Source organism: Scylla paramamosain, unplaced genomic scaffold (assembly GCF_035594125.1).
Source record: "Scylla paramamosain isolate STU-SP2022 unplaced genomic scaffold, ASM3559412v1 Contig47, whole genome shotgun sequence".
NCBI lineage: Eukaryota > Metazoa > Arthropoda > Malacostraca > Decapoda > Portunidae > Scylla > Scylla paramamosain.
In genome coordinates this window covers 409,556-422,500 of record NW_026973712.1, presented here as the reverse complement: position 1 = coordinate 422,500, position 12,945 = coordinate 409,556, and the positions used below count along the sequence as shown (strand labels likewise).

Below are 12,945 nucleotides of genomic sequence, written 5' to 3'. Positions count from 1 at the left end.
CTTTGTTTCCAGCATTGCATTTCTCTCAATGTCAGCCTCGTTTCGTGGTTTGATCGCATTCTCATCGGCCCCGTGACTCGTGGCGTGTGTGACCTGACCTTGTTTACCTGAGTCTCCTTGCCTGTTTGTTTCTGTTTCCTCCTGATTGTTTACGATGCCTGACGTTGAGAAAGAAATTATTGGCCTTCCCTTCTTATTTTTCGTGTTTCTCTCTCTCTCTCTCTCTCTCTCTCTCTCTCTCTCTCTCTCTCTCTCTCTCTCTCTCTCTCTCTCTCTCTCTCTCTCTCTCTCTCTCTCTCTCTCTCTCTCTCTCTTGTTTTCTTTTTTTTTTCCTTTCGTATTTGTTTTCCTAACTTTGTGTGTGTGTGTGTGTGTGTGTGTGTGTGTGTGTGTGTGTGGTTGGCTGGCTGGCTGGCTGGCTGGCTCTTTCTCGCCGGTGACCCTCGCGTGCGGTCCCTCCGCGAGTGACGTCCCTGAATGCATATCAACATTATCTTTTATTCCATGGCGATTCGCTCGATTTTTGACCCTCGCAGTCCCTCACTCACTCTCTCTCTCTCTCTCTCTCTCTCTCTCTCTCTCTCTCTCTCTCTCTGAAGACTTGCGTGTGCGTGAATAGATTACTTTTATATTGTATTATATTATTATTGCTTGATACTGCTTGTTGTTTTGTTGTTGTTGTTTAGGTGTGTTTTTACACGTCTTATTTCACCTCTGTGACAAGACAAGCATTAATAGCAGTGTATTTATATATTCAAATTATCTTAAATTTGGCGGGGAACAACAAGAAAAAGACGTTAAACACAAAACACCTTCATCGTAAACAGACACCACCACAACCACCACCAGCACCACCACAACCATCACCAGCACCACCACCACCAGCACCACCACCAACAGCATCAGTAACAGCAGCATTCTCCCTCAACCTTCTCTCTTTCCAAACTTGCACGTGGCACGGAACCTTCACTGATATCAAAGAAGGTTTTCCTCTCTTTCCTTTCCCCCTCCTCCTCTTCCTCCTCCTCTTCCCCAGTGACGCGTGACGGATGCCCCGCTCCCTGTAAACGAGACTCTTCTCTTTGATCGCCTCCACAATTTTCTGGCTTAACTGCTTTAACTGATTCCTGGTTCCGTTATGTATTGTGTAGTATGTATTCTTGATGGCTTTGTGTGTGTATGTGTGTGTGTGTGTGTGTGTGTGTGTGTGTGTGTGTGTGTGAGATAGAGAAGGGGGGACGGACCACGTAATGCCGGCTACTCCCCAAATTCACCGTGCTCCTGTCACCTCCAGCAACTTAACCTAACCATCCCTGCTGACCCTACCCACACCCCACCCCACACCCCATCCACACCCCACACAAATCCGACCTTTCGCCCTCAACTGAGAGAGAGGCTATGGATAAAAAAAAAAAACAAGCACTACCTGAAGCAGTCTCTCTCTCTCTCTCTCTCTCTCTCTCTCTCTCTCTCTCTCTCACCTGGGGCAGCACGTTCCTCGGAGGGTTAAGGGCGGTGGTCTCGTGCTGGAGTGGCGGCGGTGGCGTGGAGGAGGGAGAGGGTGGTGCTGGTGAAGGCGACGTGGTGGTAAGAGGGGACGAGGACTGCCGCTGGGACAAGGAGAGCTGGCTTGGAGGTGCTGCTGGTGACTCTGTGCGGCTCTGACTGTGGCGGGAATTGTGGAGGGGGCTATGATTTTGGTCATTATTATTGTTATGGTCGTGGTTGGTGGTTGTGGTCGTGGTGGTGGTGGTGGTGGTGGTGGTGGTGGGTTTGTCTTTGATGTGTTGGGATGAGGTCATTGAAGGAGGAGGTGTTGCTCTTTATTGCAGGGCGTGGTGAGGAGGTGAGCACTGTATCTTCTCCCTCTCTGCCTCTTGGATAATGGCTGGGTTAGCTAAGGGAAGAGTATGCCACGTTGGAAGGTAATCGAAGGAGAGGAGGAAAGAAATGTGTGGCAGTAAAATTTCATAGGCGTTATCTACGGTTATTTTCTTTCATTATATATCCTTTTCCTTCTGTACTTCTCATTATTCTTCCTTATATTTCCTTACTCCTTCTTATAAACCATTACTCCTTCATATCTTTTTTTTATTCTATCTCAAGCTTCACTACTCTTGCTTCTATTTCCTTTATATTTCCTTTTCTTCCTTCTTTTTTTTTTCCTGATTTGACAATATATTTCGTTATTCTTCCCTATACATTCGTACTCTTCTTTGTATTTCTTTATTCCTTTATTCTATTTACGCCTTCCTCCTCCTCCTCTTACCACAGTACATCCTCTTGTTCGTCCTCCTCCCCTTTAATCCCCAACTCTTTTTCGTCGTCGTCCTCCTCTTCCTCCTCCTTCTCCTCCTCCTCCTCTTCCTCCTCTTGCTGTTTCTTTCCTGGTTTCTTCTCTTTCCTGTCTCCTCAGTAGTCACGGGAGGGCGGCACCACACGTGTTGTCTTCTCTGCACAGACGCACTTTGCAGTCAGTGAGTTGACGAGTCAGTGAAGAACTGTGTCGTCGTGAATCTTGCTTGCTCCTCGTCTTGTGTCTTACGATGCCTGCAAAGAAGGATAGTTATCAACAGTTGTAGTAGTAGTAGTAGTAGTAGTAGTAGTAGTAAATACTCTGTTTTACCTCAGCGGCAGCAGTTCTGAGATAGAGTTTTGGTCTCCACTGTACTTCCACTTCCAAATATCTCAGGCTGCCGCCAATAACTACGGTACGGGAAGTAATACATAAACACTGACTATAACAAAAAAAAAAAAAACTATGCTTAGTGGTGGTGGAAGAAAATAAAGCATTTCTAGACGCACTGGTTAAGGAGGAGGAGGAGGAAATGATAGCATGAGTATGAAGAGCACTACCACTGTACCATTATTTGTCAAAAAGCACTCCAGCCCAGCCATGTGAAGGAGTAAGTTACATCATCTCAGCACGCCATAATGTGCGTGTGTGTGTGTGTGTGTGTGTGTGTGTGTAAGGTGGTGGTGAGAGAGTGCGGTCAAATTGTCTGCGTTCTAACACTCTCTCTCTCTCTCTCTCTCTCTCTCTCTCTCTCTCTCTCTCTCTCTCTCTCTCTCTCTCTCTCTCTCTCTCTCTCCATTTTGTTACGTACATGTTGCATTCCCCTTCATGTTCTCCCTCACTTGTATTATCGACCACAATCATTAACTGCTTCCTCGCGACTCTCCCTCCCTCACATTCGCTAGACACCTGACACACTTTTCTCACCGTCCGCTTTGGCGAGCTGTGCGTGTCAGTCTCTCTCTCTCTCTCTCTCTCTCTCTCTCTCTCTCTCTCTCTCTCTCTCTCTCTCTCTCTCTCTCACGTCAAGCAGTTTCAAGTGATGTTCGTGGGCGAGAGGCACTTACGTCATGTTTCCTTTGTATTTACCAAGCCTATTATGGTCAGATTGTTGCCGGAGTACTTGCGTGGAATTTTGCATTGCATGTGGCACGCATTCCACTTTGCATGTGCTGGCAGTGCTCTTAAATTCTTCCTCGCCTTCTTTCACCACTCCAGTCTGCTTTCCTTCCCTCCCCTTCCCCTTACTTACGATCTATGGGTGGCCGTGTCTCACCCACGCCGAGGTTCTCCCGAGCAATGTTGTGGTAGTAAATTACATTCGCTAATTTAACGTTCTGACTCTCCAACGTAAGAGGTTTGGACTCATATTTCTGGATTATTTTTTGTTTGCGTGCTATATTTTTACTCCCGAGCTTTCATGGTGAGAGTGCCCATGTGTTGAGGAAGGACAAGTGCTAGATTCGTGAAAGAGGACTCAACAATATATTTCAACATTATTTTTTGAATACACGTTATATTTCATGTCCTGACCTTTCTTTTCGTTGGGAGTATGTTTGCGTGGCGAGCAGCGTGGCAGGTAATAGGACTCAGCACTCTGCCCACGTGCACTGAGGCTGTGAGCTCAAGCTTTTTTGTCGCCACGTGTCTGGTGCGATGTTCTGTCCGCGCTCACGTGATGGTGGAAGGCAGGAGTCGTCCCGCGTGTAAGGATTTGCTATGGGTCACTGTCTGTTTTCACACTAAAAACGTGCACACTCATTATTGCCAAATGGAACAGCTACACGACAGACTAATCAAGGTCTGCCCCCCGTGTTTAATTATCTCATTTAGCGTCATTATTTAATAAACCCTCTTCATTTAGCTGCTGTCAGTGGACTTCATTGACTTATCTCACCATTTCGCCACGCAGAAAGATTTACATTGTTTGCACAACCCTGAAAGAAATTATATTTTACATGATTCATTCACAGCTGAGGTGTACACAAACTCACTGACTGACTGACTGACTGACTGACTCCCGCGCCACAGTAGGATCTGACCCAGGTGAACAGTGTCTTGGCGTGCTTTGTTTTCCCCTTGTTGTATTTCAGGGACGCGGAACACCGCGTCCCTGACGCGCACTCAGCACATCGAGGTCTGCACACATTCAGCACGCTGCAAGTTGGCCAAGCAGGACATCCTCCCAATTTAGGTTGACTTGAATTTTTGTATTTGGTAATTCAATTTGTCACACACTAACTTCCGTCATTTGAATTAACTGTCGTTATGGAAGAATGGTGCATATGTCCACTCAGCTCACGGAACGATGTACGGATATTTGAATCACACTTCAACAGTAAAAATGGCAAAACACACACACAATCATGCACATTTCATCATAGGTGGTACGTTAATTGCTGATATTTCTGAATGCTAGGCACCAAACAACACTGGGTTTTTCGTATCAATCCACAGAGAACACATAATATCCCTCACGTTTTGAGAAAATTAGTCCCTTGATTAAAACCCGCCAGCGAGGCAGGTGGTCTCACGGGACAGCGTGACGACCCGTGCGGCGCGAGGCGAGCCAGGTGCTGTGGCGCGTCTGGTGGCGGAGCGAACAGTGGTACAACCCAGGCCGAGGGTGTCTAGGACAGGTCGCCACCATTTGTGGTCTGACAGAGGTGTGTGTGTGTGTGTGTGTGTGTGTGTGTGTGTGTGTGTGTGTGTGTGCTTTATCCAAAAGAGGCTAATATTATTCTATTATTTTTGTGAAGTGCAGGGGAGAAGGCCTTTGACCAGTGTTGCTGAGGATAACCTGCCTCAAGATAAGTACGAATCAGATAGGAAGAACAGATACAGGGAGACTTATTGGTCTATAACGACTGTATCTGCTGAGCTACACACTACGACTGACACTGAACTACTTGTGGAAGAACGGGATTGAATAGAACAAGACCCCAAAGTTGTGTGTGTGTGTGTGTGTGTGTGTGTGTGTGTGTGTGTGCGCGCTTAGGTAGCAGATAGCATGCGCCTCGTGGGGCTGAGTGGCGTAGGTGGCGGAGACAAAGGCTGGAGCACCGTGGTGTGGAGGTTTATTGATATATCAATCAACTTAAAATTGTAAGATCACGGTCTTTATTCACGCAATTAAACGTAAGTAGTGCCGAGAATAAACCAAGATATCTATCACACACCACACTAAAATTTACTTTGGGAGGAAGAATCTCAGTCCTGATACACTGCAGTTCCCCGGATCACCTGGTGCTTCCCGTGTGGGGCTGAGGGCGTGGAAAGCAGGGAAAATAGAGCGACCCAATACTTTTCGAAGTTTACTAGTTAGTGGAGAGTGGAGGAGCGGGTGGGAGAGTAAAGATATTGACAAATGCCGGCGCCAGGACTCTGAACGGTATGGGCTTCAGTTTGAATGGCAGTGTGCTAAGTGGGCAGGAGGAGGACTGAGTTACGATAATGCCATTTTTAAACACTTAACTTTGCAATTGTCTTCCTTTCGTAGCCAAGAAGAAAAGGGAAAACGCAATCTTCTTTTTTTCTCTTTCATATACGAGTGTGTGTGTGTGTGTGTGTGTGTGTGTGTGTGTGTGTGTGTGTGTGTGTGTGTGCAAGCAAACATGTTTACAGGGGTCTGAATGTTACGAAAGAAAGACTACAACACCGAGAGAATGAAAGGATCGGCAGCAGTGAATAGCAAGAGGGAAAAAAAAGGTGAGAGTGATCTTGTAGTATGGCTTAGTGTGTTTAGATATTAGTGACACTTAAAACTATATTGACCACTGCTTTTTTAATACAGACGTCCTCTCCCTACTCACCGCCACAAATACACAAGTCTCCTCACTGTATTAAGGCTAAACCAACGAGTCTGTACTGAGCCAGTCAAGAATAAGAATGTATCTAGGGTCGACTGATCTCCTTAGGTATGCCAGCGATAGTCATTACTGGGCTCTCTACGAATGATGCTTCACGCCAGTATGCGGGTGAACGAACGGCTGGCTCATGTGTCCTGCTTGCTGAGGGTGGTGGTGGTGGTGGAGGAGATAAGTAATGATAAGAGGAACATGAAGAAAAAAAGGTTTAGAACAAGAAGAACAAGATCAAGAATAATAATAATAGTAATGATGATGATAATAATAATAATAATAATAGTAATAATAATAGTAATAATAATAATAATAATAATAATAATAATAATAATAATAATAATAATAATAATAATAATAACAACTAGAACAACAACAACAACAAAAACAACAACAATATAAACGACAGCTTAGCCACACACAAAAAACAGCATCCACATTATCAAATCTGAATTAAATAAAGTTACATTTACTCGTAAACACACAAGTTAGATTTCGTCATTTAAACCACATTACCATCATTTACACACATAAAAAGCATAATATTTACCCGCATTTTAATTATGAGCTAACAAAGAGCGCGAATGTCCGATGACAAGCCTTTAGCACAGAGGGGAGAGGGAGTACGAGACGCTGCCGGGAAGGGATTGGGGTGTGGCATGCCTGGGTTGGTAATGAGGCGAGGCGATCACGGCAACACCAATCGGCTTTGTATGACGGAACGTGAAACAGAATCCTTCACTGGCGGAATCTGACTGTTCTCTGATTTTTGCAATATTTTACTACCTCACTGTCTTCCCGGTTGTCATGTCACAAACGCCAATGAATCTCGTGTTCGTAATTCGAATGGAAGTTGATGGTCTAATGAATTGCTCTATGTTAAGACCTCCGTACTGTCCGCGAAAATGTGATAAATGGAGCTACTGTAGTTTTGTATGATTTATTTTGCGTAATATCGTCATAAATACTTTGTAAAACTGCTACATAATTCCTGCTTCATGTTATCTACACTATATTATTCTTTTTCTCTTTTCATCTATACGTGTAGAGAAGAGCAGATTTCACTCATTTTCTAGCATATTCCTTTCCCTTACCTTTAAACTTTCACCTCATCCATGTCACCTGTCCGCAGCACACACGAAAAAAAAAAAATCTCCATCTACAATTGTCTTCCGCATACTTATGATTTAAATAACTATAAGAACAAAGAGCTTCATAAAAACGAATGCAATTATCTCCTGATGCTTGTTCTTCCTTTGTGTGTGTGTGTGTGTGTTTTTTTTTCTGCATCTCCATCAAAATACGTCCAGTTAAATTAACCCTTTCTTTCTTTTCTTGCCTCCTCCCTTGCGTACCTACAAACTTTCCTACCAAGGAGCAAATTAAGCGACATTATTGTTTTCCTTCCTTGCACGTTTTATAGTCATCACCAAAACTCCCCTTTCATGTAAAAATGAAAAGACGAAAAAAAAAAAATACTCCACTCTGGGTTGTGCTAAGGAGCCTCTTGGTGACTCTCCCCAAGACTAGGTATGCTTCTCCTCCTCCCTCGCTCCACTCACCAAAGGAATGATAAGTGCAAGAAAACCCCAAATGAAGCTTTTAAATGAACCACTTAGGCTCGCGTGAATTTGAGAGAGAGAGAGAGAGAGAGAGAGAGAGAGAGAGAGAGAGAGAGAGAGAGAGAGAGAGAGAGAGAGAGCTGGAACTAGAATTGTGGGGAAGGGAAATGTGGAGGGAGTGGAGAGAGTGGAGAGAGGGTGGGTGAAAAGAAAAGGAGGGGGGAGGCGTGCTGGGAAGCATGTAGCGAGGAATGAAGGAAGGGCAAGAGCGTGAGGCGAGTTGAGGGGATGGAATATGAGTGTGTAGAGATTGGTTGTGGCAAAGAGAACATTGAGTGGTGAGAGTGTATTGAACCAGAGAGAGAGAGAGAGAGAGAGAGAGAGAGAGAGAGAGAGAGAGAGAGAGAGAGAGAGAGAGAGAGAGAGAGAGAGAAGCGTACTCAGTCTCTCCAGGGAGAAAAGAGACATAGGTGGAATTTGATTCCATAAGATTACATTATTTAACCTTCTGAGGAATACACAAAAACACTCTCTCTCTCTCTCTCTCTCTCTCTCTCTCTCTCTCTCTCTCTCTCTCTCTCTCTCTCTCTCTGTCGCGGGGGGGAAAAAGACGAGATTCATGTACGCTTGCAATATTCGTCTCTTTCTTGATGTCATTACTTCGGGGAAGGGGAAGCGAAATGAGAGGACAAGGGAGAGTAAAGGAGAGGAAGAAAGTTCAATTTGAAACTGTAATAGTCTCCACTAACCAATCCAGAGAGAGAGAGAGAGAGAGAGAGAGAGAGAGAGAGAGAGAGAGAGAGACTAAATAAAAAAGGCACAACTTGGAATATATTTACAGAATGATAAAATTATAAATACAGTACGTAAAGGAGAGGAAGAATACAAGTACGAGTAGTAGTAGTAGTAGTAGTAGTAGTAGTAGTAGTAGTAGTAGTAGTAGTAGTAGTGGTGGTAGTAGTAGCAGTAGGAATGGTAAAAGGAATAGAAAGGAGAAGCAGAAAACAAATTAAAGGAGATATATAATAGATTAACGAAAATAAAAGAGATAGGGGGAAAGGAGAAAAAAAAAAACGAAGAGTAACACCTTTATGAAGCAGTAGAAAAGAAGGACGAGGAAGGGCAGGAGAAGGAGGAGGAGGATCAGAAGCAGGTGGAGGGGCAGGAGAAAGAGAAGAAGGAGGAGGAATTGAGGAGAAGTTGAAGAAGAGGAGAAGGAGATGAAGGCGCAAGAGGACAAAAAGAAGAAAAAGAAGAAGGAGAAGGATTAGATGATAGTGACAGTGTTGACGAAAAATCTAAGGAGAAGAAGGAGGAGGAGAACGAGGAAGAATAAATGGTAATGAGTGTTGGTGAAATGTGCAAGGAGACTCAAATTATCGACGGTCACCCTCCTCGTAGGCTGACACCATTCACTCAGAAACGAAGGAGAAATCAATGGAGGGCGTGGGAGTCGAGAGTAAGGGAGTGAGTGGGGAGAGGGAGGGAGGGAGTGAGGGAGGGAGACGAGGCGGCAGCGGCGGTGGTGGTGGTGGTGGTGGGCGAGATGATAAAAGGGTGCGGCTGGTTGCCTGGCTGGTGGGGGAAGGAAATGACGGGAAGCGAGGTGAAGGGTGAATGAGGAAGTGCCGCCTCAAAAGAGAGAGAGTGAGAGAGAGAGAGAGAGAGGTCACCATGGAGAAAAAAAGGAAGGAAAGAAGGAAGCCACCAGCACGTAGACATCCCAACAAAGGCTCGTGTGTCATGACTGTCTAGTATCTCAAAGTTGATTTCGTACCACCTTCCTCCCTCGTTTTTATTGATCCCTGCATGGTTTGTGTATTATTTAGGGCAAAGAGACGGGGTGGTGCAGTGGTAAGGGCTGCGGCTCACGACCTGGGGTTCGAGGGAAAGAGAAACTTACAAGCCAGCGTTGTCTTGGCCGTCTGCCTGGCTGATCTGATTATTCATCTTGCTTAGGATATTGTCCTTAAGTATAAAGGCAGAGGCCGGGAATTTCCTGGGACCAGCGATGGGCAGAGTGGGGGTGTAGGCTGCTGCTGTTATAATGTGTGTGTGTGTGTGTGTGTGTATGTGTGTGTGTGTGTGTGTGTATGTGTGTGTGTGTGTGTGTGTGTGTGTGTGTGTGTGTGTGTGTGTGTGTGTGTGTGTGTGTGTGTGTGTGTGTGTGTGTGTTGGGGGGGGAGAGGGGAGATGGGGTTATGGGTATATAGAAATAGATCAAAAATTATTTGTGATGGAAACAGCTACTAGATTCATTCAAAGCACATCAAAATCTACTAAAAAAATGCTGTTTTGCCCCCCAAAAATGTTAGAATGGTGAAAAATCTCCAAATTAACCCTTCTGTTGTGTGTGTGTTGAGAAGAGTGAGTCTGTCCAGTGAGTCTCATTGGTCACGTGAGGGGAGGCTGTGAAGACTGCCCCAGAAGTACAGGTCAGGTCACCGTCAGGTCACCGTCGCACCGCTTCGTCACCCTGGCCACTGACTCAGGGGTCTGGGCCAGGTTACTGAATGCCCTGTCCTCCTCCACTAATCTTCAGGGTTTTTCTATCATATTCCTTTAAAAAACCGAGGCATATAGAGCTTTAGCCACCTTAAATGAAGCACTGGTGGCTCTCATGGGGATCTTATCAGTACTAACTGTACGTCAGCGGAGAGTTGGGGCTGGGGACGGGGCGGGGAGGCAGCTCCAGCATGGGGTGAATGGGGAGGGGTCAAGGAGCCACAGGGATACAAATTGGCGTTGTTTGTTTACTAAATTTAGCCATTGGAAGCAAGATTTCACTCACCTGTGGACGGCGATGAAGCGCGGGTCCTCTTGGGGGCAGCAGAGAGGCGTATGACTTAGCCAGTAGCGTAACGTGTGATGACGAAGGAGGTTAACACAGACCAGCAGCGAGTGAGTGAGTGAGTGTGTGGTCAAGAGTTCCAGATTGACGGACGAATGGAAGTACTGAGATGTGGTCACGAATGTTTAAACGTGTGTGTGTGTGTGTGTGTGTGTGTGTGTGTGTATGCATTCTCTCTCTCTCTCTCTCTCTCTCTCTCTCTCTCTCTCTCTCTCTCTCTCTCTCTCTCTCTCTCTCCGCCACACTCACCCTGGGCGGGGCGGGCGTGTACGAGGGCGTGCTGGCTCCAGAGGTGAAGTAGCTGTCTTCTACCGCTATTTTTTCATGCTAACTGCTCTTCTGATCTCGCTAACTGCATGCCTCCCTTCCTCCCGCGGCCTCGCTGCACAAGACTTTCTTCTTTCTCTCACCCCTATTCTGTCCACCTCTCTAACGCAAGAGTTAACCAGTATTCTCAATCATTCATCCCTTTCTCTGGTAAACTCTGGAACTCCCTGCCTGCTTTTGTATTTCCACCTACCTATGACTTGAATTCCTTCAAGAGGGAGGTTTCAAGACACTTATTCAACATTTTTTAACTACTGCTTTGACCCTTTTATGGGACTGGCATTTCAGTGGGCATTTTTTTTATTGGATTTTTGTTGCCCTTGGCCAGTGTCCTTCCTACATAAAAAAAAAAAAAAAAATTCCTAGCAAGTATTTACGCTTCTCCAGGAACAACAATAACTGTAGAGTGAATAGCCTTTCTTGCCCTGCTTTCGCACTGTTGTTGTCTCATGTGCTATCAGGTGCTGTGATAGTACGGCAAAATTTAATATGAAGGACCTCGAGAAATAATGTTTGAAATCCCTTGTAATTTTCCTGCCACTCTTACCACATTCCTGTCTTCGTCTCGTCACTGCTCGCTTCTCACCCGTCAGTCACCGGTCAGGCTAGAGAAGCAGTAACGCCTCCTCACCCACCGGTCTCAAAGTAAAGCTATTACAAGGGTAGTTACTGTTATGATGAGTTATTTTACGTGTAAGTGTAGCTATACGATATACACACACACACAGAGAGAGAGAGAGAGAGAGAGAGAGAGAGAGAGAGAGAGAGAGACGCACATCTATAGTGGTGTATTAATGAAATACTTCGCTTCTGTTAGTTCATCCTCCTCTCAGATATAATGCGTCATTCAGCACTAAGTAAATAAACACGAAGAAAGTAAAAGAAACAACAAGTACGCGAAATTAAGGCCAATAACGCGAAAATGAAGCAACGAAAACATCCCATAGGCTAGGCTCCGCCCCCTCCAACCCGCGTTGCTCCGCCCTCTCGCTTGCTTTTAAGAGGCTCAAAACTCTTCATTATTTGGTATAGGAGAAAATGATCCTCCTCTTCTTGTGACCACACCAAAGCCCCTAAATAGCCAACAGAACTTCATAAATTACGTTGCTTAGCCAGCCAGCAGGAATTTTTCATTACTGAACGTTCGCTCGGTTCTTTGAATTTCATGTGGGACGCTGTGACGTTATATATTTGCTATTTTTTATCTTTTTGTTATTAAAGTTCACTAAATAATGTGTTTATATGTGTGTATGAGTAAACAATTTTATGTTTAGGGCCACGGTGGGTGTTAGAACAGGCTTTGTTTATCCGTCAGGTGCCACATCAGTTTGGTTTCGTGTGAAGGATAGTAAAAACCGCCCTCTTTCCCCCCTCCTTGCGGGCGTTACGCTACCAATGCACCTTAAAACCGAGTCATTGTTCTTTCCTTTTATGCCTTTTTCATATTTCTTACTCTTGCAATGGATTAAATTTATAACTTCAAGTCTATTAGGCATAACTAGTACAACAGACACCGCCACACGACCTTGATAAAAAATACAGTTGAGACTGGAAAGCACGCGCGACTCCACAGACTATCGGCAGCCCCGTTGACCTGACTCCTGGCTTCCCGCTATCCCCATCAACCACAACCTGCACTACTGTAACTTCAGATGCCTAAAATGTATCACGTAAGAAAGCTTCTATTTAGAAATTCAGTTTGTTGCCAATTAAGATCGGCACATATGGGCATATTGGTGCTATAACGCACGTACAGTACTGTGGCCGGCGGCTGGGAGGCGGAGTCAAGGCCTGATGTCACGGCACCCGCTCCGCTAATACCAGTGTGTCTGTTTCTTCCTCTCTCTCTTTCTCTCTCTCTCTCTCTCTCTCTCTCTCTCTCTCTGTATATTTATCTGGTTTCCTTCCTTCTTCCCTACTCTTCTCCCAATTTCCGTCTCTCTTTTCCTCTTCCCTCTCCCCTATCCTCCCCTGCTCCTCGTATCCCTCTTGTTTTCTGAGAGAGAGAGAGAGAGAGAGAGAGAGAGAGATAATTAAGCGATTTTCAAG

The 12,945-nt window shown here is 45.2% G+C and overlaps 1 protein-coding gene across 1 annotated transcript in view; it reads right to left on the bottom strand.

Moving 5' to 3' along the window:
• LOC135098141 (merozoite surface protein 2-like) overlaps positions 1–4,985 on the bottom strand; it is a 9,012-nt gene extending 4,027 nt beyond the window's left edge. The window contains exons 1-2 of the mRNA XM_064000344.1: positions 4,775–4,985; positions 1,482–2,550 (exon numbers count right to left, since the gene is read on the bottom strand). Coding sequence (XP_063856414.1) covers positions 1,482–1,802 — 321 coding nt within the window. The 5' untranslated portion in view covers positions 1,803–2,550; positions 4,775–4,985. The remainder of the gene's footprint in view (positions 1–1,481; positions 2,551–4,774) is intronic.
• Between the last annotated feature and the right edge of the window lie 7,960 nt (positions 4,986–12,945).